Source organism: Denticeps clupeoides, chromosome 12 (assembly GCF_900700375.1).
Source record: "Denticeps clupeoides chromosome 12, fDenClu1.1, whole genome shotgun sequence".
Classification (NCBI taxonomy): domain Eukaryota; kingdom Metazoa; phylum Chordata; class Actinopteri; order Clupeiformes; family Denticipitidae; genus Denticeps; species Denticeps clupeoides.
Window position 1 is genome coordinate 18,365,579 of NC_041718.1, and position 20,868 is coordinate 18,386,446.

The 20,868-nt window shown below is 46.5% G+C and overlaps 1 protein-coding gene across 4 annotated transcripts in view; it reads left to right on the forward strand.

Annotated features, from left to right (window-relative positions):
- atxn7 (ataxin 7) overlaps window positions 1-20,773 on the forward strand; it is a 28,489-nt gene extending 7,716 nt beyond the window's left edge. For 2 of the 4 annotated variants that reach the window (XM_028999265.1, XM_028999266.1), the window contains exons 4-12: window positions 2,295-2,399; window positions 11,804-12,047; window positions 12,196-12,440; window positions 13,796-13,872; window positions 13,952-14,220; window positions 15,197-15,395; window positions 16,079-16,200; window positions 16,693-17,773; window positions 18,301-20,773. In XM_028999265.1, coding sequence (XP_028855098.1) covers window positions 2,295-2,399; window positions 11,804-12,047; window positions 12,196-12,440; window positions 13,796-13,872; window positions 13,952-14,220; window positions 15,197-15,395; window positions 16,079-16,200; window positions 16,693-17,773; window positions 18,301-18,318 — 2,360 coding nt within the window. In that variant the 3' untranslated portion in view covers window positions 18,319-20,773. Of the gene's footprint in view, window positions 1-2,294; window positions 2,400-2,419; window positions 4,012-11,803; window positions 12,048-12,195; window positions 12,441-13,795; window positions 13,873-13,951; window positions 14,221-15,196; window positions 15,396-16,078; window positions 16,201-16,692; window positions 17,774-18,300 lie in introns of those variants that run through there. The other 2 variants (XM_028999268.1, XM_028999269.1) reach the window with 2 other exon arrangements.
- Window positions 20,774-20,868: the final 95 nt, after the last annotated feature.

Sequence of the window (20,868 nt, forward strand, 5' to 3'; positions counted from 1 at the left end):
TCACTGAACGTGTCTTGGACTTGAAAGAAGCAGCAGGATCTGTGTGAAGTGGAGCTGGACTGCTGCGTGGTGTAAAGCGTGGGTCGCTTGGGTTAAAATACTCTACTTACGCCTATTTGCATAAGCGCTCAGGTGAGCTTGCTTCAAGAGGTACTGGGTGTCTTTTTAAGTGCCCCTGATTTTTGGGGACGTCCTCGAGGGCTTCGCCTCTGCTTCTCAGCGCGCGTCTTAATCTTGCCGCGTAATTAGCTGCAGCTCGGGTGACAGTGAAGTTTGACTGCTGCCTGTCTCACAGATTATCCTTTATTTATGTAATAAAGGAGATTAACGTGCAAAGTGTGTCAAAAGTCAGGCAATGGCGTCCCTTTCCTCTCTGTTTTAATAAGAGCAATAGACAGGAAATGAACTTAAAAAATGAACTTAAAACAGTAGCTTTCGTGGGTTTAGTACTGTGGAGATCGTATTTTTGGCAGCGGTTTGTTAACGTTTGACACTTCAGTTCTTAAAAAGTGAAATGGGATGAGGATAAAGCCACTTGTTTTAAACGTTTTGTTTGGGAGAAATCCTTTTCAGGAGAAATTAGCCATTTGTTCGCATGGTAGAATATTTTGGTTCTCTCAGCAAAAATCATGACCATACATTTATTACATGTGATTTAGAATGTAAAGGCCTGCAACGAATTCTGAACAATTTCGATAGAAATCCTTTTCAATGAGAAATTTGCACTTTGTTAGCCGTTTGTTGTTAGTTTTCCCCATTCAGCTGAATCTGCAAAACAAGCAAGAATAAGTGTAAGTGAAAGGAGATTTATGCTGAAAATATGGTTAAAATTTGCATTGAGGATCAATACACAATTTCATATATAACATTGGAGGTTTCTCTGCAGAAGGCACATGACTGAAGTGAAAGCGATTGGGTGGTGCAAAATAAGGTCTTCGTTGGCTTCAGAACAGTTCTGTTTGAGAGAAGTTAGCACTTTGAACGTTTGGGTTCCTCAGCAAAAGGCATAAAAATGGCACGTTAGCGCTTTGTATCATTGAACATTTCAGCTGTCTTGGCTGAAATTCATAGGAATAAATTGAACATGATTTGAGAGATTTGATTTAGAACGATTTTCTTCCTTTTAAAAAATTGTTTTGCACAGCCACTATCACGGTGTAATGCCACTATCAAGGCTACTATTATCCAACACTAAACGCTAACGTGATTGATTTTACCATTGTTGATAAGAGCTAGCGCACAACGCAGTGTGTCCTCTGTTTTTAACCATCATCTTTAGTGAGCAGTGGGCAGCCCAGGCCCCCGGGGAGCAGCGTCTGGGCACGGTACCTTGGTCAAGGGGACCTATGTGGCACCTTGACGGTTCAGCATTTGAGTCCACTTCCTTACACGCCAGGCCACCGCTGCCACTGTGAAGTTGTATTACTTCACGCCGGGGGAAGCAGATGCTGACAAACAATAACCAGTTACATAATGCAGACACACCCAGGTCGTTGCGGTGCCATGGTACTGGATCTGTAGTTAAGAGGGAGTTCCCTGCGAGTTGTTCGTTGTGTATTGTTGGTGTAAGTCACTATTATGCACATGCACATTAATACTCAAACCCTTGGCTAATCACTTGCTCGGACACATACTCACATACACACACATTGTCCTGTTCACACAGAGTTGCTCCAGTACACAATTTCTTACTTATATGCATATACATACACACACCATTTATTGTTCATAAACATATGAACAGTCTCTCTCTCTCTCTGTCTTAACCCTTTTTTCAGGCAGACACACTCACACACACTTTCACTTCTTTGTGATTTTTTTTTTTTATTATTACTATTTTTACGAAAAGGAAATCAACAAAATCCCCTTACTGTGTTTGTGTCCTTGTGTAAGCCAGACTGATGGCCTGTAGTGACGAGTGTGTCTGTGTCTCTCTCTCTCTGTCTCACACGCACACACACACACACACACACAAAGTAGCATTTTTCTTTGGGCTTGTGGTTGTCTGTGTTGCTCTTTCTCTGACTGCAATGCTTTTATTTCTTTGGTAATATTTGACCTTGTCTGACCCCTGTCCATCTGCAGCATTCATTCATAAAGCCACAAAAAATGCAACCCTGCCACACGTTAACATTTCTGTGACGGTATAGCGAGTGACCTTCCCGTTCACCTCGTCTCACCACACTTAGGAAAACACTTTTCAGCGTCAGCGGAGCTGGACGTGCGCCTTAACCTTCTCTTTATTCTGCTAATCTTAACATTTCTGCTTCCTGTCCCCACCCCTGTGAACGCAGACATGCCCATATTCGGCCAGTGCCCGGCGCAGGATGACTTCTACCTGGTCATGTGCAGCCACTGCAGCCAGGTGGTGAAGCCCCAGGCCTTCCAAGCACATTACGGTGAGTGTCCTGCACCACACACTGCCGGCCAGACACTGAAAAGTTCTCCTGTGGACATTTGACCTGTCAAAGACCTTTTCGGGGACACTCGGATTGCATGTGCTTTTGGTTCCTGTCAGATATAGCTCTAAATGTTAGGTCGTCCCAGATCAGATCAAGCAGGATCTTGCGGTAAGCTGGAGGAGGGCAGAAATAAAGCGGCCATTGCGTTCTCCACCTCTGCTCCGTTCCCTGCCAAAGCAACACGAAGAGCAGGCGCGGGGCTTTGATTCCCGCCGCCGGAGGGCTGTGTTTACATTTCTGAAGTTAATATTTGATGTGCACCTTTTAGCTGCTCCGTCTGCGCGCAGGGCCTGCGCCGGTGTATAATTTCAGCGCATTAGGCCGCGCCTGAAGCCTGCCGAGGCCGGTGGGAAGGCGCGAGGGTGTGAACTGGCGTAAAACTTGGACACCTTTGCATGGCGGGCGGGACAGGACTTATGGAATTATGGATTGGGAAATCTTTGTCTGGGCTGGGATGTACGATGTATTTACCTGCTGCCCATTGTTCTAAAGTGGCGCGCGTTAATGGTGAACGATCGCGATGCTTTAATACAGCAAAAAAACCCACTAAGCGAATGGAGGAGCTGCGGCACTGATGAATTAAGCCCTGGATTAGGCTGCGTGTTTGTGTCCGGGCGCAGCGTCTAGCGGCGAATCATTCTACAGCCCGGAGCGCTGTTGAGGCTTGGCGAAGGCGCTCGCTGCTCCAGGTGGGCGGGGCGAGGGGGTCGGCCCAGGGTTGTGTGAAGACGACGCAGTGATTTATCGGAGCTGCTTTCAGTCCGGAGATCCCGCTACTGAGAAAAAGGACGAGAAGATTTGGGAAAGGGGTTTTATCAGACCTGGCCAGGTCTGAGAGAGGTGCGAGACCAATCATAACATATGAGAGACACTTATGTGGTGGTGGGACACGCATATGCCTGCTGGGGACATACGAAAACATAGTGGCCATAGAACCAGTGCAACATGACAATATTTTTATGTACTATCGTTAACTGTTTTCAAAAAATGGCATTTGGCTCTTGTCATAAAATGTCCACGGCCCTGGCTGGCAGCGGGATTCCAACCACACAGAACCACAAAGTTGCGTCTTATCCTGCTGTTTAGGTTCCGTTTGGAAGAAATGTAATGTAAGGTAGGAAGACAGGAAAACCAGAACTCTTGAGAAGGTTGTTTCATTTTGCTGAAACAATGCGCAGGTTTTACTCAAATTTGTCGTGATACGGGATCGAGGTGTGAACCTTCACTGGGCTCACGATTTTATTACGATTATCAATGCCTCGATATCGATGCATCGCGATGTATCCCGTACATTTCCTACATTGTCACATGGTGACAATGTCGGCGTTCACCTTGTCACAGTTGGATATACTGGTAGTACGTCACTGCGCTGTGGGCGGAGTTAGTCGTCTGGCCCGGTACTGATGCAGAGGGCTCAATGCAGCAGTGTGAGATTCTTCCCGGCAGGCCTCCTTTTGCTGCGTGCTTCACCAGAGTCTTCTCCGCTACACACCGACCCAAACCCGTTACAACCTGAAGCCACAAACGGCAGAAAAGCCACAAGCGTCAGGTGAGCGCCGACGGAATACAAACCGTTTTTCTGCTTTCAGGCCAAACGCAGCAAACTCCTTCCCGGCGGGTTCACTACCGGCACTACTTTTTAACTAGAATTTTTATACCGCCGCCAGAAGATCACCAAGCAACGTCATTATGATAATCAATTACGTTCTGCACTGCTTCGATGCAGTATCGTCCACGTTTGCATCGTGATTCGTGGATTATGCGATTAATTTCAACACCCCTAATACAGGATACATAATTCATACGTTTTAGGCCTTTTAGTCCAGTCCTAGTTGCCAGTAGAAACACTACGGGCCAGTTTAGTCCTAGACTAAAAGCACTTTTGAATGGAGAAGTTTGATGTTCTCTTTTAGTCCAGGACTTAAATCATGGCTGGGAAATTGAGCCAAAATGCTTATTTACATATGTACCGCTATTTATTGAAATACGTGTGTGGGGGCAAATGTATTGATTTAATAGGTAGACTTAGAAAAGAACTATTCATCTCTTCCACTATGATTGGATTCAAGTTTAAAATTGTCTGTTTGTGTGTGTGTGTGTGTGTGTGTGTGTGGCTCTTGCACAATCATCAAGAGTGTTGAAGAGCTATCACACACTGACAGAGAAGCGATCCAGCTGCTGGTGAGAATCAGTGTCCCTGAGACTCAGAAGCGATTGGGAGTGCTCAGCTGAATGAGGCGTTTCGGCGTGAGGCGACTGCGTGGGGCAGCCGCGCGCCGTCCTCAGATGATCACTGCAGACTCGGCTCTCGCAGGCTCACACACGCTTCATTTCGCCGGCACAGCGAACCCTGACGGACAGCGTTGTCTATTCAGACCGGCTCTTGGCATTACTGAGCACCACAAAGGATTTGCGAATAAGCCCCAACAATTTCATGCAGCCTGTTGTGTTGGTTTCTGAAAGCCTGTTTTCAACCCGGCCCGCTTCCCTGGCTTTAGTCACCACTTTAATGCACTTCACGTTTTAAGAAAACTGCATGTGTTTTATCGCCTCTAAAATGTGCCTTGGCGCATCTGTGCACGATATCCCCACCCACTTCTTCTCACAGCAGATTTCGGGCATTTGATGTTTGATGTTAAATACGATATGCAATGTATCAAGAGTGGACTGTGTACCGCTTTTTATTAAAAACATTTTTAATCATTTTTATCATTTAGTGAATGTGAAGTGAAGTGATTGTCACATGTGATACACTGCAGCACAGCACACGGTGCACACAGTGAAATTTGTCCTCTGCATTTAACCCATCACCCTGAGTGAGCAGTGGGCAGCCATGACAGTGTGTGTGTGTGTGCTTTGCTCAGTGGCATCTCAGTGGCACCTTGGCAGATTAGGATTCGAACCGGCAACTCTCTGATTACGGGGCCACTTCCTTAACCGCTAGGCCACCACTGCATCTGTATCTTCATTATCAGATTTGAGAATCTGATGACTGTCCTGGTCCCCTGTGCCGTAAGGGAACGAGCAGTGAGATCAAAACAATAGTAAAATAACGTAGTGTATTTAGATCTCCATTACAACACATTGCAGACTAAATACTAAGCGACTAGTCCAGTGAGCTTTTCTGTCCAACATGTTTTTTGCTAACTAGGAAAAAATAATTGCATTTAAATGCAAAGTATTGGTTTAAGTTTCCTCAGTCTGTTTTAGCAGTGGTGTGTTCTTGTTGCGGTTTGACCCTTTGAACCATCCGTAGTGGTGATTTATCACGGCTGTCATGGTTAATGCATTCAGTAAGTTCACCATGTCAGTAGGGCTGCACGTTATGCGCAAAAATATCATATGTGTTGTGTGAGCCGAAGCCCGCATTTTCATAAGCACATGCTGAAAGTCCAAGGATTCAGCTTCTCATGCAACCTAACAGGTAGACCGCAGCTCATGTGCACTGCTGTTCGATTTAATTGGTAAATTGTTCATTTAATTGCTTGACGTCGCATGTGGAGACTCAGGGGGGAAAAAAAACAGTTTGCTGTGTTGGGAATTGGTTGCTGTTGTTCCATATCAACTGGTGACCTGTGCATGCGTACAATATTTGATAATTAAGCAGTAGAAAGATAGTGGACGCATTGGCAGTTTCGTGGTGGATGGTGTAAAGGATCTAAACTAAAAGTTGGATTTCAAATGCCACCAAATAGGGACATTTTAACATTTACGGCATTTTCCAGAGCGACTGTAGTTACAGGGACAGTCCCCCTGGAGACACCCAGGGTTAAGTGTCCTTGATACGATGGGAATAAGCGGGGTTTGAACGTGGGACTTTTTGTGTTCTTCCGGTATACAGGGAGTGCAGAATTATTAGGCAAGTTGTATTTTTGAGGAATAATTTTATTATTGAACAACAACCATGTTCTCAATGAACCCAAAAAACTCATTAATATCAAAGCTGAATGCTTTTGGAAGTAGTTTTTAGTTTGTTTTTATTTTTAGCTATTTTAGGGGGATATCTGTGAGTGCAGGTGACTATTACTGTGCTTAATTATTAGGCAACTTAACAAATTCACAAATATACATTTCTGACATTCAAAAACAAATCAGTGACCAATATAGCCACCTTTCTTTGCAAGGACAGTCAAAAGCCTGCCATCCATGGATTCTGTCAGTGTTTTGATCTGTTCACCATCAACATTGCGTGCAGCAGCAACCACAGCCTCCCAGACACTGTTCAGAGAGGTGTACTGTTTTCCCTCCTTGTAAATCTCACATTTGATGATGGACCACAGGTTCTCAATGGGGTTCAGATCAGGTGAACAAGGAGGCCATGTCATTAGTTTTTCTTCTTTTATACCCTTTCTTGCCAGCCACGCTGTGGAGTACTTGGACGTGTGTGATGGAGCATTGTCCTGCATGAAAATCATGTTTTTCTTGAAGGATGCAGACTTCTTCCTGTACCACTGCTTGAAGAAGGTGTCTTCCAGAAACTGGCAGTAGGACTGGGAGTTGAGCTTGACTCCATCCTCAACCCGAAAAGGCCCCACATGATACCAGCCCAAACCAGTACTCCACCTCCACCTTGCTGGCGTCTGCGTCGGACTGGAGCTCTCTGCCCTTTACCAATCCAGCCACGGCCTATCCATCTGGCCCATCAAGACTCACTCTCATTTCATCAGCCCATAAAACCTTAGAAAAATCAGTCTTGAGAGATTTCTTGGCCCAGTCTTGACGTTTCAGCTTGTGTGTCTTGTTCAGTGGTGGTCGTCTTTCAGCCTTTCTTGCCTTGGCCATGTCTCTGAGTATTGCACACCTTGTGCTTTTGGGCACTCCAGTGATGTTGCAGCTCTGAAATATGGCCAAACTGGTGGCAAGTGGCATCTTGGCAGCTGCACGCTTGACTTTTCTCAGTTCGTGGGAAGTTATTTTGCGCCTTGGCTTTTCCACACGCTTCTTGCGACCCTGTTGACTATTTTGAATGAAAAGCTTGATTGTTCGATGATCACGCTTCAGAAGCTTTGCAGTTTTAAGAGTGCTGCATCCCTCTGCAAGATATCTCACTATTTTTGACTTTTCTGAGCCTGTCAAGTCCTTCTTTTGACCCATTTTGCCAAAGGAAAGGAAGTTGCCTAATAATTATGCACACCTGATATAGGGTGTTGATGTCATTAGACCACACCCCTTCTCATTACAGAGATGCACATCACCTAATATGCTTAATTGGTAGTAGGCTTTCCAGCCTATACAGCTTGGAGTAAGACAACATGCATGAAGAGGATGATGTGGACAAAATACTCATTTGCACTCCCTGTATAGCCGAGTGTTTTAGCCGGTAGGCTACTACCGCCCCGTACCATAGTAGTAGGAATGTATTGATGTACTAGTGATGTGATAAATACTGCTTTATTACAAATCTTTGACAACCTTGTGACACAAAGACCACCCCTACACTGTGTCTGCGGCAATAACCAAGACGGTTTTAACCAGTCAAGTTGGTTTATGGCGTGGCTGCATGTGCAGTTGATCTGCAGATTGTCCGGTGTGTCCGGCGCAATTAGCTGGGGCGCCGTTGAGCAAGGAGCCGGCGCCGGCCCATCTGCGCCTGATGATTGGGGGTGCATAAATTGTTTGGTGCTCCCTTCCCTGGCCTCCCGCCAGGCACTCCTTGGAAGCGGCGAAGCCGAGGTGATGTCTTGTTCGACGGGCGGAGATAAATCAGAACATTTCTTCCCCTCTGTGGAGTCCGTCCGTCTGTCTGTCTGGGTTTTTTTTTTTTTTTTTTCTCCCCCTCCTGCTCACAATCTTCCAGAGCCCCAGCAACTGCGCCGATGGAGACGCGCTGAAGACGTCAGGTCGCCGTCACCGGCTGGCGGGAGTGGGTGATCCTGTAGCAGGCTGTGGGGTTGAGCAGGCGAGCCACTGGCAGGCGGCCCAGACTGGCGAGGAGGTTGCAGGAGGTCGCTGGACTTCCGCATCACCTCCGGAACACGCAAACGCGTAGCTACACGCTTGATAACGCATCACAGGCTAAATATCTATACGAAAACGTCTCTTTCAAATAGAGAGCTTGCTGGTTTGAATACCGACTTTGACCTCCTCGTGTGGTTCTCTGGTTTCCTCCCGCCTTCCACATGCACGCACGATGGGAAGATTGTTAGACGGTGTGATTATATGGTGCATGAAAGATTTACATTTATTTACCAGACCCCCTTATCCAGAGTGACTTAGTCAGTAGTTACAGGGATACGTGTACTGCTCAGGGTTACGTGTCCTGCTCAGGGACACAATAGTAGTAAGTGGGGTTCGAACCAAGCTCCGGTTCGATATTCACACACGGCTATATTTTAAAGAGATTCGCTTTTAATTCACTTGCACTTCATTCAAACAGCATTTAAATGAACCACAAACTGTTATCAATAGAGCATTATTTACGCTAGTAAATATACTGTGTGATTCAAGTGGCAAAAACAAAACTTGTACGAAGCACGCAGGTAACCAGGTTCGAATCGGGTCCCTCATGTAAATGTTCAAACGCTGCAAGGCACGTACTGACGAATGTCTCTCAGTACAGCCGATTAGTAAGGGAAATATTGCAGCATAGCGTGTTGTGACCATGAGGACGATGCTGAAAACATGTATTTTTGCAGCGTGCCATTGATCCCTCTTGACGTTTTTTTTTTTTTTTTTTTTTTTTGCTTAATGAGCTTGGGGAACTTAGGCCTGACCGGGTCCACAGGCACAGGAACGGTATTGTCAGGGTATTAATGCGAGCCTGTGTGATCTCCTTCACCCATGGCGTCGCAGAGCAGAAAGCAGAAAGCCGAGTTCCAGCAGGGAACCCCCCCACCCCCACCCAAACCCGCCCCTGGTCGACCCCTTTTTACTGCACTTCTTTCCCTCTCTTCCCCCTCCGCTCTCTCGCTCTCTGTGGCCTTCTCAGCTTTCACGGCTCTGTATGTGCAGAGCGGCTTGCTGGCGTTTGGGGTTGGCTCGGCCCAGTGACATTTTCCGTTTTTAATGGTCTTCGGTCTGCACATTTAATGCGTTCGTGTGAAATGTTAATAACTTTGATTGGCGCGGCAGTTACTACCATTTGGACTGGATTGTTGGCCTTGGTTTGAAGTGTTTGACCATATAATCAATTTCATTTGCCCACACAGATCCACTCATCACATACAGTATGATAGATGAAATTGTGAAACACGGCAGACTGTGTCCTCTGCTTTTAACCCTGCGTCACCCTCGGTGAGCAGCGTGTGGGCACTGTACCGTGCTCGGTGGCACCTTGGCGACTCGGGATTCGAACCCGGCAGCCTTCTGATTTTACGGGTCCGTTTTCCCTCACCCGCTCGGCCACCGCCTGCCCCTTTCCGCCGATTCCAATGTTCCAATTTAATACCCAACTCTACCCCTTCCACTGCTGCACGTTTCTCTCGCAGAACAACTTTATTGCACAGACAGAAACATTTGCGATGCATCTGTGTTGTTGTTTAGATGTCGGCGTCATGGAAACCTACTGAACGGGAGACTTCGTTGCTGATTTATGGCAACCTCCGGGAGATCTGCGGCTATGTTTCTCGTTGCACAATATTCACGCAGCGTTGTGTGTAATGCTGTCGAGATGTGACTTGGGAGTGCTGGTGTTTCTGGACCGTTTGTGACTTGTTAATAGTGAGCATCATAATCATTTTCAAAGTGCACATCTGACTGTCCATTTTGCATTTTGACAAGTAATGAGACTAGCTGCGTAAATGGTTTTGGGAAGCCCTCTCTGCTGGGACACGCTGTTGGAAATTGCCAGCGTGACACCCCTGGTTGTAAAATCCAACACCGAGATGAAGAGCGCCCCTGCGGCTGTGGACGGTCGTCACTCCTTCCCTCTCGCTGACATCAGCGCTACTTTAGGCTTCTGGCCCGTTTCACACTGCAATTTGTAGCATTGCATTGCGGCCAAGCGCGGAGGTCACCATGTAAGAATAACCCTGTATGAGTTCAATCTCTGCGATGTCCAGATTTACACGCAGGCACATTTGCTCCTGATCAGGTTTTGTGGTAAATGTTACCTGGTAAAGTGTCACCCACCTGTAGTACCTACTGCCATCAGAATGAACAAAAATGGGAAAACGTGAGGGCCATGTCAATATCACAGTCCTGCCCCTGATTGGTCTCCGTCTTGGCCCCTCGGTGGTGGAATGAACTTCCCCTCCAGGTCAGAACATCTCAGTCACTGAGCACCTCCAAACGACAGACCTTCCTCTTTAGAGAATATTTAGATTAACTTGTAACCTTCTTCTTGTCTGACTTCTGTATAGAATCTACAACAGAGTGAATAAAAATATTATATTCATAGTTGGGGGTCCTAGTGAACCGGAACTGATCACTTCTTCCATGGTAACATGGAAGCACGTTGCCCTGGATAAGGGTGTCTGCCAAATGCCTTAAATGTAAATGAGTAGAAATTAATACCATAATCGATGCAGACATCCATAAAATAATCAATTATATCATGAAGATGTTGCTTGGTGGCCAGGTAGGAGTTCAGGCTGGTCCACACGCCTCGTCCATACGTATTTCTTAGCTGCGTTCGATTGGCGTTTCATTGCCGTTTGCCTGACTGTTTAACGCTTGTCTGGATTTTGGCAGAAATTAAAGCCACGAAAACATTTCATGCAGCTTTATTTTCCGGCTTCATGCTGCTGACCGAACACTGGTGCTGAACGCCCGTGTGGACACTTTCATTTCCTCCAATTAGCAGAAAAACGGCACGAATGCCAGAAAAATGTGAACAAGGCCTTAACTTTCATCTCACAGTGTACTTTTAAAACATAATGTGATGTAGTGTAGAGAAACATTATGGGCTGCATTGTAATGAATCAATAATTGATCAAAGGTATTGATAATGATAATCTAATCGAAACGTGACACCAGTGAATGTTTAAACCTCTCTGCCTGATATTCTGGCAGTTTACGTTTTTTTGGTCTTGTTGGTCCCCTAATGCTGTATCTGAAATCTTTTCACGAAATTCAGCCTTCCTGCAGAATTGCAGCCAGTATGATCCAGTCCCACAATGAGATTTCCCAGGTCTCGCCGTTTCGGTGTCTGTAGCTTTAAATGCTAATGAGGAGGAGAGAGGCGGGACGAGGAGGAGAGCGGCCTATAGAAGTCGAGGGGACATCAACACCATTCTCCAACCACAATGTGGTTTGCACAGACAGGAAATCGTGTCTGCGTTTTTCCAGAAAAAATAAAATGAACCCACCGGTCTTGTGTGGCTGCCCACTGCTCACCAAGGGTGATGGTTAAAAGCAGAGGACACATCACTTTTGCTTAATTTTTTTTAACCCCTGTCCAGAGAGAAGACACAGCCTGGCCACTAAGCCCCCCTCATTGCTGGCCCCCTCAGCCGCCTACACGTTGCCCTCTAGGACCAAGGGCAACGGAGGAGGGGGTGTGGCCGGGGGTCCCATGGGTCGTCCCGCAGGAGGAAACAGCACCTCCTTGTCCTCCAACTCCAGAATCCTCAAACCAGCCAAAGACAAGGTTCCTCTTCACGGGAGACCCCTTTTCCCCTACCCCAAGGCACCCCAGGACAAAATGTGAGTACGCCTGCCCCCCTGTCTCCTCTCACCGGGGCCCAACTTCCCCTTCAAAAACTGATTTCTGTATTAAGTTCCAACTCATGACTGTGAATCTGAGTTTCCCTGAGGTCACCCCTGCTTAAATGTTCTCCTGTCCCATTGCCAGCGCTACACCTGCTGTCAAAGTGGAGAAGATGCCCATTAAGGTGGACCCTAAGCTCGGTCACATGCCCGCCTCCTCCGCCACTGTGAGCTCTCCCGTCAAGCCAGGCCTTAGCTGCCCCTCCATACCAAAGGCTCCGGTGCTGGCCCCGGGGCAGATCCCCAACGGGAAAGGCCACCTCTCAGCTCTGGAGAAGAAGCAGGACAACGGTGCCAGTAGCAGACGGCGCCTCTACAAGAAGCCGCCTGGTGAGTGCTGGTTTGCGAGGCATGCCGTGCTTTTGAGTGACCGCTTAAAAGCGTGGTGGTGCAATACGGGTTTTGATTTCGCACTACTTTGTGAAATTTGTCTGTGCATTGCTAAAAGTTTGAGTTATTTTTTTCAATAGCTTTCTTGTCAGTCGGTGTAACAATTAGTAATGGGATCAGTAAAGACTTATTAACCAATAATTAACCATAACCATGAATGAGACACTGTCATGTAGGTCGGTGTATTCAGGCCATAGCTGAACAGAAGCTAGAAATGGGTGGGCCTTTTCCCACAGATTTTGACTGTGTTGCCAGGTCTGCTCATTTTAAGTGACTTAATTAAGTAATTTACTGCCACCGTTTTAAGGAAATCAGTCATTTTCCGTTAGGTCTTCACACAAGCGAGGATGAACCGCACCTAATGGTTAAACCGAACGATTGTAGATTGTGAGAACATTTCATCCCCTGATTCTGTGTCACTGCACTGACTTACAAAACATTAAAAACTGTTTTCCGATTAGTTATTACATTTAAATATTGCATATAGGTAATCATTATTTAGAGATAAAAATAAAGCCTTATTCATAGTTAGATTAATTAGGGAGTGTTTTACATTTCTTTTGATTCTACAAGGAAATGATGACTTTTAAAATGTGAATTTGACTTCCTTCACTTTGCTATAACATGTTTACTGAAGCCAACAGGCATACAGTTTACGAAGGGAAGAAATTGGCGTCTCTCCTGTGGAGAGGATATGGGCTTTTGGTGTGCCGTGGCTTCACAGGAACACAGCTGAGGAATGGCGGTGTCTGTAGTCCTGTTCTCTGTGGGAGACTAACCATTAGTAAGAGAACAGATTGTTCTGCGGTCTCAGATTTTGTGAATTGACTGTGGAATGCGCTGGAATTAGAGTTTTAAATCATAGCGCGCCGGGGGCTGTTCACTAATGTAAAATCGGTCATGTGACTGATCTGTATGTTGGAGAGGAGGAGCTAGCTACCCACCCGGTCCTTCTTGTTGGTGTGTAATTAATTCTGTTACCCAGAAGGGAGGGAGGGGCCTGTAGTGCGCTGCTGCTTCCTCATTCTGTCACCTCCCTGCCTCCTGTTTCTCTCCTTTCCAGTTTAAAAAAAAATTAAACTCCTTCATATGCTGATTGGTGATATGCAGGCACCGTTGGTACAAAAGTTTTCAAGATGTTTGTGGTCAGGGGTCTAGGTCTCTGTAGTTTGCAGTTGTTCGCCAGTCCTTCTGCAAAACTCTCTCTTACTTTAAATTGTTTCATTGCAATGATTCATCACATTCTTTCAAAGCGAACTCGTAATCGGAAGGTTGTTTTTATTCTCCTCCCACAGAGTTCAACCCAGACGTCCACTGTGGAGTAATGGACGTAACGGCCAGGAAGCCATGCACAAGATCCTTAACATGCAAGGTGCTTAACAGTCACATATGCTCCGCCCATCACGTAGGAGGCCGTTTAACTTTGTTTGACTCTCCCTGCCCTTCGCCAGACACATTCCTTAAGCCAGAGGAGGGCGGTGCTGGGCCGCAGGAAGCGCTTCGATGTGCTGCTGGCGGAGCACAAGAACCGAACCAGGGAGAAGGAGCTCCAGCACAGGTCTGACCTCCCCCAGCCAGCACCCCCTCTCAGGGACCCTCATCCTCCCCCTTCTTCCCGCCTCCTCCAAGAACCCCACCAGGTCCCCCATGGCAACGGCACCGCCGATGCCCCTAAGCCTTCGACCCTCAGCAAAACCAAACCTAATCCTGGTCTTCCACGGTGAGTAGGCCCGCCCGCCCACCTCTCCCTGGTTGTCCCCGTCCCCTATGGCTCCCAGTCATCGTCCTTTCTCTTCACATGAGTCAAGGAGTGAGGTCTGAAAGTGGCAAAGCAGTGGTGATGATGAAATCTGCATCTTCCCTCACTCATGGCTGTGTAATTATGTGTGCAGAGGCAGTGGGGTTAATTAGGGGGTTTACTCTTGGCTGGGCTGCTCTGGCTGCTTTTATTTTAATTGAGGGATAAAGGGTGCTGATTGTTTCATGGCGTCGGGCATGAAACTGATGCACATTTCATCAGTTCAGAGCTCAGCCTTGGGAAGACATGGTGATGGTGAACGGATTGGAGATTAGTTTGGGAGAGACCCGGTACTTCACATAAATCTTGCCGCTAAAGCATTTGAGATTGTGATCGACTATCGATCATTGAACAATGTTATATTGTTGAGTACATAATGTTATGAATCAGTTCATAGGTGGCATTTTTTAGAGCTTTAGTAAACAATTAAAGTAATAGACCAAAAGTCATGGTTTGGGAGAGATTGGCACTATGAATATGAACACGATTAGTATCTTTGTCCTGTTACATTTTTGTATTGCTTGCCACATATTAATTTTTTTTTTTTTTTTACCATATGTTCTTCTATGATTTAATTTTTCCATCTCGCCTCTGTGAACATGTGCGCCATCTATACAGAAATAATGTGATAATTCTACTTCATTATAGCCATGTGGTTCTAAAACGCACCCTGGCATCCATTAGCTGAGACATATTCATGTTTTAGCTTTAGTGTAACCTTTTGTTTTCTCTTACAAATTTGTTGTGTGTGCGTGTGTGTGTGGTTATTTTTAGTACATGCTATTATTAAAATAATCTGAAATTGCTGTAAAGCCCAGTACCTGCACATTAATCAGAGCAGTGAACAGGCCTGAGCCGCCGCAGTGACCCTCCATTCTCTCCTCTGTGTCTTTGGCAGACTGAACAGCACCAACTCTCACAGTGGGGGCGCCGCGCTGGGTGAGCGCTCCGTGGCCAACGAGGCGCCCCACAATACCGCAGCTGCCACGGACGGGCTGGCGCGGCTGTCCAGTGACGAGGGGGAGAACGAGGACCGGGAGGAGGGTGCCGAGAAGCTGGACTGCCACTATTCAGGTTACCACCCGCGGCCGGCGGCTGTAAGTAACACCTCGCGTGGGCATCTGTCTCCTGTAGAAGCTGGTTTTATATGGGTTCCACTTAAAAGGGGTAATGGACTGTTGATCCGATAATTTGGGGAGCCGAGATCTCAGGCTCGTGTCAACATTTAAAAAGTATCTGGTCTCTCAGAACAACCTCAAGAGTGACTACAGTCCCCGGCAGTGTCCTGGGTGTAGGGGGTTATTCATCATGGTGGAGGGCCTTCACTCAGGGGTCTGGTCATATAACTGCTGAGGGTACGGTGCAGGTGCTGGCACTCACAAAGTGATTGCACACAGTGAAATTTGTCCTCTGCATTTAACCCATCACCCATGACTGGTGCCCGGGGAGCAGTGTGTAGGGGACGATGCTTGAAATTGGGCAGTGGTGGCCTAGCGGTTAAGGAAGCGGCCCCGTAATCAGAAGGTTGCCGGTTTGAATCCTGATCCGCCGAGGTGCCACTGAGCAAAGCACCGTCCCCACACACTGCTCCCACATGACAATCGCTTCACTTTTTGTTTCACAAGTCACTGCTGTATGTCGCTGCCTATAATATTGATCATTGTTGCAACTTTTTATTGAAGGTTTTATTACTATTTTTTAAACTTCATTTGAACCCCTTTTTGGATTTAAACAGAGGTGAATCCATTTTGTGTATTTGCTCTGCTCGTTTCTCGCCCAGTTCTGTGCATTCGGGAGCCGACTCTTTGGGAGAAGCTGCTACACGTTTGACCGCCGCTTGGATCGGGTCAGATGTGCTCTCAGTGCCATGATGGACAAGCACGTCAACTCTCAGATGTGGAAGTGAGTATTGATTTTCTATTCAATACATCCATAGAGTTACTTTTCCCTTTTGATTAGATCTCAAATGTTATTAACCCTTTCATCTCCGCTGCTGTCACTGCCCACAGGCTTTTTTAAATTATCATAACTTTGAACCGTTTGCGCAGTCGTATTATAGTGATTATAATGATAATAGTGTCATTACGGTATTCCACAACTACCACATGTTGAACGAAGAAGTCGTACTGAAAAAAGGGACAAAGACACAGACTTACAGACTTTTACATCTAAAACAACTAAATCAGTCCAGGCAACCTGTTTAGAATTTTATGGATCAAAGGGTTAAATATATTTATATATTGTTTTTGTCATTGTGAATAATAACACAGTGAATAATAACACCGAATGGTGTCATGCTTTGGAAAGTCTGGATTGAGACAGAATTATGACTGACTTCTAATGCGCATTGATGTTTGAGGACTCCTATTTATCAGGTTTGATTCAATCCTGCAGGAAAATCCCACTGGCGTTGGAACAGTCCTCCATGGCTCACAGGACAAGCACAAACTCCCTGCCCTCCTCCCACACGAGCCCTGCTTCCGCATCCGCAGCCTCCGGCTTCCTCAGCCCCTCACCAGCACCTCCACCCCCGCCTTACGCCCAGTCCTACGACGCCAAGTCTGTCCTCTCCTATGGGACGACTTTAAACACTCGCACCTCGCCCCAGGGCCCTGCTGACCACCCTGCCTACAGCACGCAATCCAGACAAGTGTCTTCGTCGCCCCAGATGCCTTCACCCCTCTCCTTGGTTCCCACGCTGGCTTCCAGTCGGCCACCCAAATCTCGGTCCAGTGGCAAGTCCTTAAGGCCCAAGGAGTCCCCTTCCAGCCTGGTCAACAGCTCTGCTAACAGCAGCAGCAGCAGTAGCAGTGGTAGCATAAGCGTTAGCGGGATTAGCCTGGGGAAGAAGCGGAAGAACAGTTCTCTCCTGACCTCTCATGTTGGCTGTGCCGCCGAAACGACTTCCTCCTCATTATCATCGCTATCATCGTCCTCCTCCTTCAAGAAGAACTGTGCGGTGAACTCGGGCAGCTCAGGGAGCTCATACCACACCTCGCTCGGCCCTCCCGCCTCCACCTCTTCTTCGTCCTCGCTATCCTCGTCGACGCTGCACGCCGGCGTGTACAGCGTGGGCCTGAACTGCACGCCAGGCCGCACCAACGCGCTGAGCCTGAAGCACGAGCCGTCGCCGCGAGGCCCCTCCTCCGCCAGCCCGGCGGAGTCCATCAAGCGCATGAGCGTGGTGATGAACAGCAGCGACTCCACACTCTCACTCGGACCCTTCGTCCACCAAGCCAACGAGCCGCACCCCGCCTTCGCCCACGGCCACGCCGAAGTGCGCCTGGAGGGGAGGAAGCGCAAGGGCTCCCCGGGTTCCATCTCCATCAACAACGCGGGGGCCGGAGGGGGAGGAGGACAGGGACCAGGGAGGCCCAAGGTTCCGAAGTCTCCGGTCATCAACAACATCCACGGGAAACACAGTCGCACGATACCCGGGGCACAGGGTCCCACCAACAACTCCCTCTTACATCAGGTGAGGAAACACCTACAACACACCTCAACCCCGACCCACATACCACGCTACAAATAACTTTATCATCTGGGGACATAAAAAATCTAGAAACTATAAAATAAACTAAAATGGGGGGTAGTAGCCTAGTGGGTAACACACTCGCCTGTGAACCAGAAGACCCAGGTTCAAATCCCACTTACTACCATTGTGTCCCTGAGCAAGACACTTAACCCTGAGTGTCTCCAGGGGGGGACTGTCCCTGTAACTACTGATTGTAAGTCGCTCTGGATAAGGACGTCTGATAAATGCTCTAAATGTTAATGTAAAATGGGTCATGAAAAAGTTGAATTTCTGCACCAAAGCTGAATTTCGGAAAGACACTTCGGAAACACTAAGACCCATTTTAAAGCTTACAAAATCAGCAAACTTGTTCGTTTGCTTCCCTGTGTGCTTTTGGTGGATTTGGTGACTTTACTGACGTCTGGTGGGAGGAATAAGTAATGCACTGATATTTGCTTGTGATAACTTTTAACTTTTGTTTCTTTCAGCCAAAGGCACGTCCCTGACATTGGTCCCTCGGTGTCCCGGTAACGTGGATCCAGAGCACGATGCCTTCTTGTTTTACTCTCAGCTTCCCAAGATCCTCAGGGGTGGAGATGCTCTAGACGGTCCAGTGACGTCACAGGAAACCATGTTCCCAAAGCCATGTGGGAGGCGGGCCGACTCTGGGCCGAAGCTACGGACAGGGGGTGGGTGGGTACAGCACATCGTTCAGCGTGGGAGCGGCTGCCCGTCTCTAACGTCCCCGTGTGTGTCCGTGGGCAGAATGTATTTGCTGGTCAGGTCTGAATCTGCTGGAATACTGGAATTATTTTTGTCGTTATTTTTTTCTTTTCTTATTAATATAAACCACAAATCAATGTCGCCTGAGTTTATAAGCCTTGGTGGGTGGTGTAGGATTAGGAAATGTCAGCAGTTCATTTTGACACTAAACACAAAAAATGACGTGACTGGAAGTCAATCGGGAGACCGATTTCAAAACCTTCCAATTACAACTTATGCAAAGTCAGAAAGTCTTAATTTAGTCTTCATTTTGGAGACAACTCGTTGCAGGAGGTTACAAACCGAACAAATTGCAGCGCAGGCTAGTGATAGGATGTCACGCACGTAATCTTACTCTAACTACCAAATAATCTTTGGTAATAGGTGGTATCAAGGATCTGTATAATTGTAATAAACGCAAATTCTTGCTGAACAAAATGTAGTGCTGGACGGGACTGGAGTGATGCAATGAATCTGAATCAAATTTGAAAAGAAATATCGAATCTTTGAATCATTTTCACACTGGGGTTGTGAAAACTCTGCGAGCCCAAAGCATCAGTGTGTAGCTGCAGGCTGAACGTTGAACAATTATTTTCAACTATTGTTGTGCTGAAAATGTGTTTTTATTTTGTGGCCTGAATTTTCTTTTGTTCTCTTTTATTCCCCCCATATATTTTGTCAATATTTCGGTAATCAGTCGTACACTGTAACCTTTGAACCTGGTTCTCCTGAAGTCACTATGTTCTCGACAGAGACACACACACACAACGTCACTGTTGTCCCAGATCCAGTGGCGGTTGCTGACACTCAGTACTGTGATGAGCACTAACACACGGATACAGACCCCTGTGCGCAGAACGACCACTACCCAACCACGGCCACGCCCCGAAGCACTTAGTCCCAACTGTGCGTTTTCTTTTTCGAACTCCAGTGATGTCAGTCAGCAGACGTGAGCTCTGACAGAAGACCGTTTTCTGTCTTTACTTTTTTTTTTTTTTCTTCGTACATGAACTATCCCTATTTCAGAATACATATTTTGTTTAAAAAAAAAAAAAGAAGAGAGAATTGTACAAAGTGAGATGTATTTTTGCACAGGCATTTTGTTATACACAAATCTTTTGGTACAACTGAGATCATTATTATTTATTTAGTAAAATGGTTAATGAGTTTTAAGATTATTTGAGTGGTTCACTGCCAAGCCAATAATGCAATATGCCTCTAACTAGCAAACGGAGCGTCTTTATTAGTCACGTACTGGCAACGTTTTCTTTTTTTTTAAACTGCTGTAGCAGGGGGTGGGGTCTTAGTCATGTGATTGTCGCTTCTGTCGTTTATTCCTCCACATTGATGTTGCCTCTTACTCAGCGAGTTGACGTGGGGAAGCGTGAGGCCACCATGAATCGAGCAACTTGTGCATTTCTTGACGTCAGGGGTCTCCCAGCTCGCCCCGAGCGGGCCGGTACGGCTGCGGGTTTCTGCTGCTGACCAATTAACTTGTGGACCCTTTGTGAATAAGACTGGAGACCCTTGCTTTATGGAACCCCATTTCTTTTTAGGTTCTTGGTGGGAAGTGGTTGAGATTCATTAATGCAAGGTGAACGAACACTTTTGACGCGTGCAGCGTCTTTGCCAAACGTCTTGATCAGAAACCACTGCTTTAAGTTGATATGCAGCTTGTGACAAACGACAAGAGAAAAGTGCCTGAAATTAGAAACTTGTTCCCCATCAACTGTTTGAGGGCAGAGCCTTGTTCAGTATTTTTTATTTGTATTTTTAATCTCTCTCTCTCTCTCTCCACATTACTTGAATGTTAACGTGGTTTAGGAGCTTGCTTTATAAACCTGCTTACGTGTCCTAAATGTCGTGTCCTCGTGGGTTTAACTTCGGACTACTCATCCTGTCAGTCAGCCAGGGCATGTTCATATTATTTTATATAGCTATATATATTTTTTTTTACATAAAAAAAAAAAACTTTTCTTTCTTGCTGTTTACGTTCAAATTCTGATTCTGTTGGAAACTCTGTGAACGCGTTCGACTAAGCGGAATGTGAATTTGAGAATGAACACTGCTTGCTTTGGGGTTCATGTAAAGGTGTGTTTTGGGGTTTTTTCGCCCTTTTTTGTATCCATAATCAGAATCATTTGGATCAGCTGGACTTTTGTGTGTTGGCTGCTATGTAATTCATGAACAAACATACTAGGGTAGATTTACTTCATATTTAAAGTAAAGATTGTATAGTCTATTTGTTTTGTAACAGGTTTCTGTAAATAAAATAATTTATAGTTATTTATATG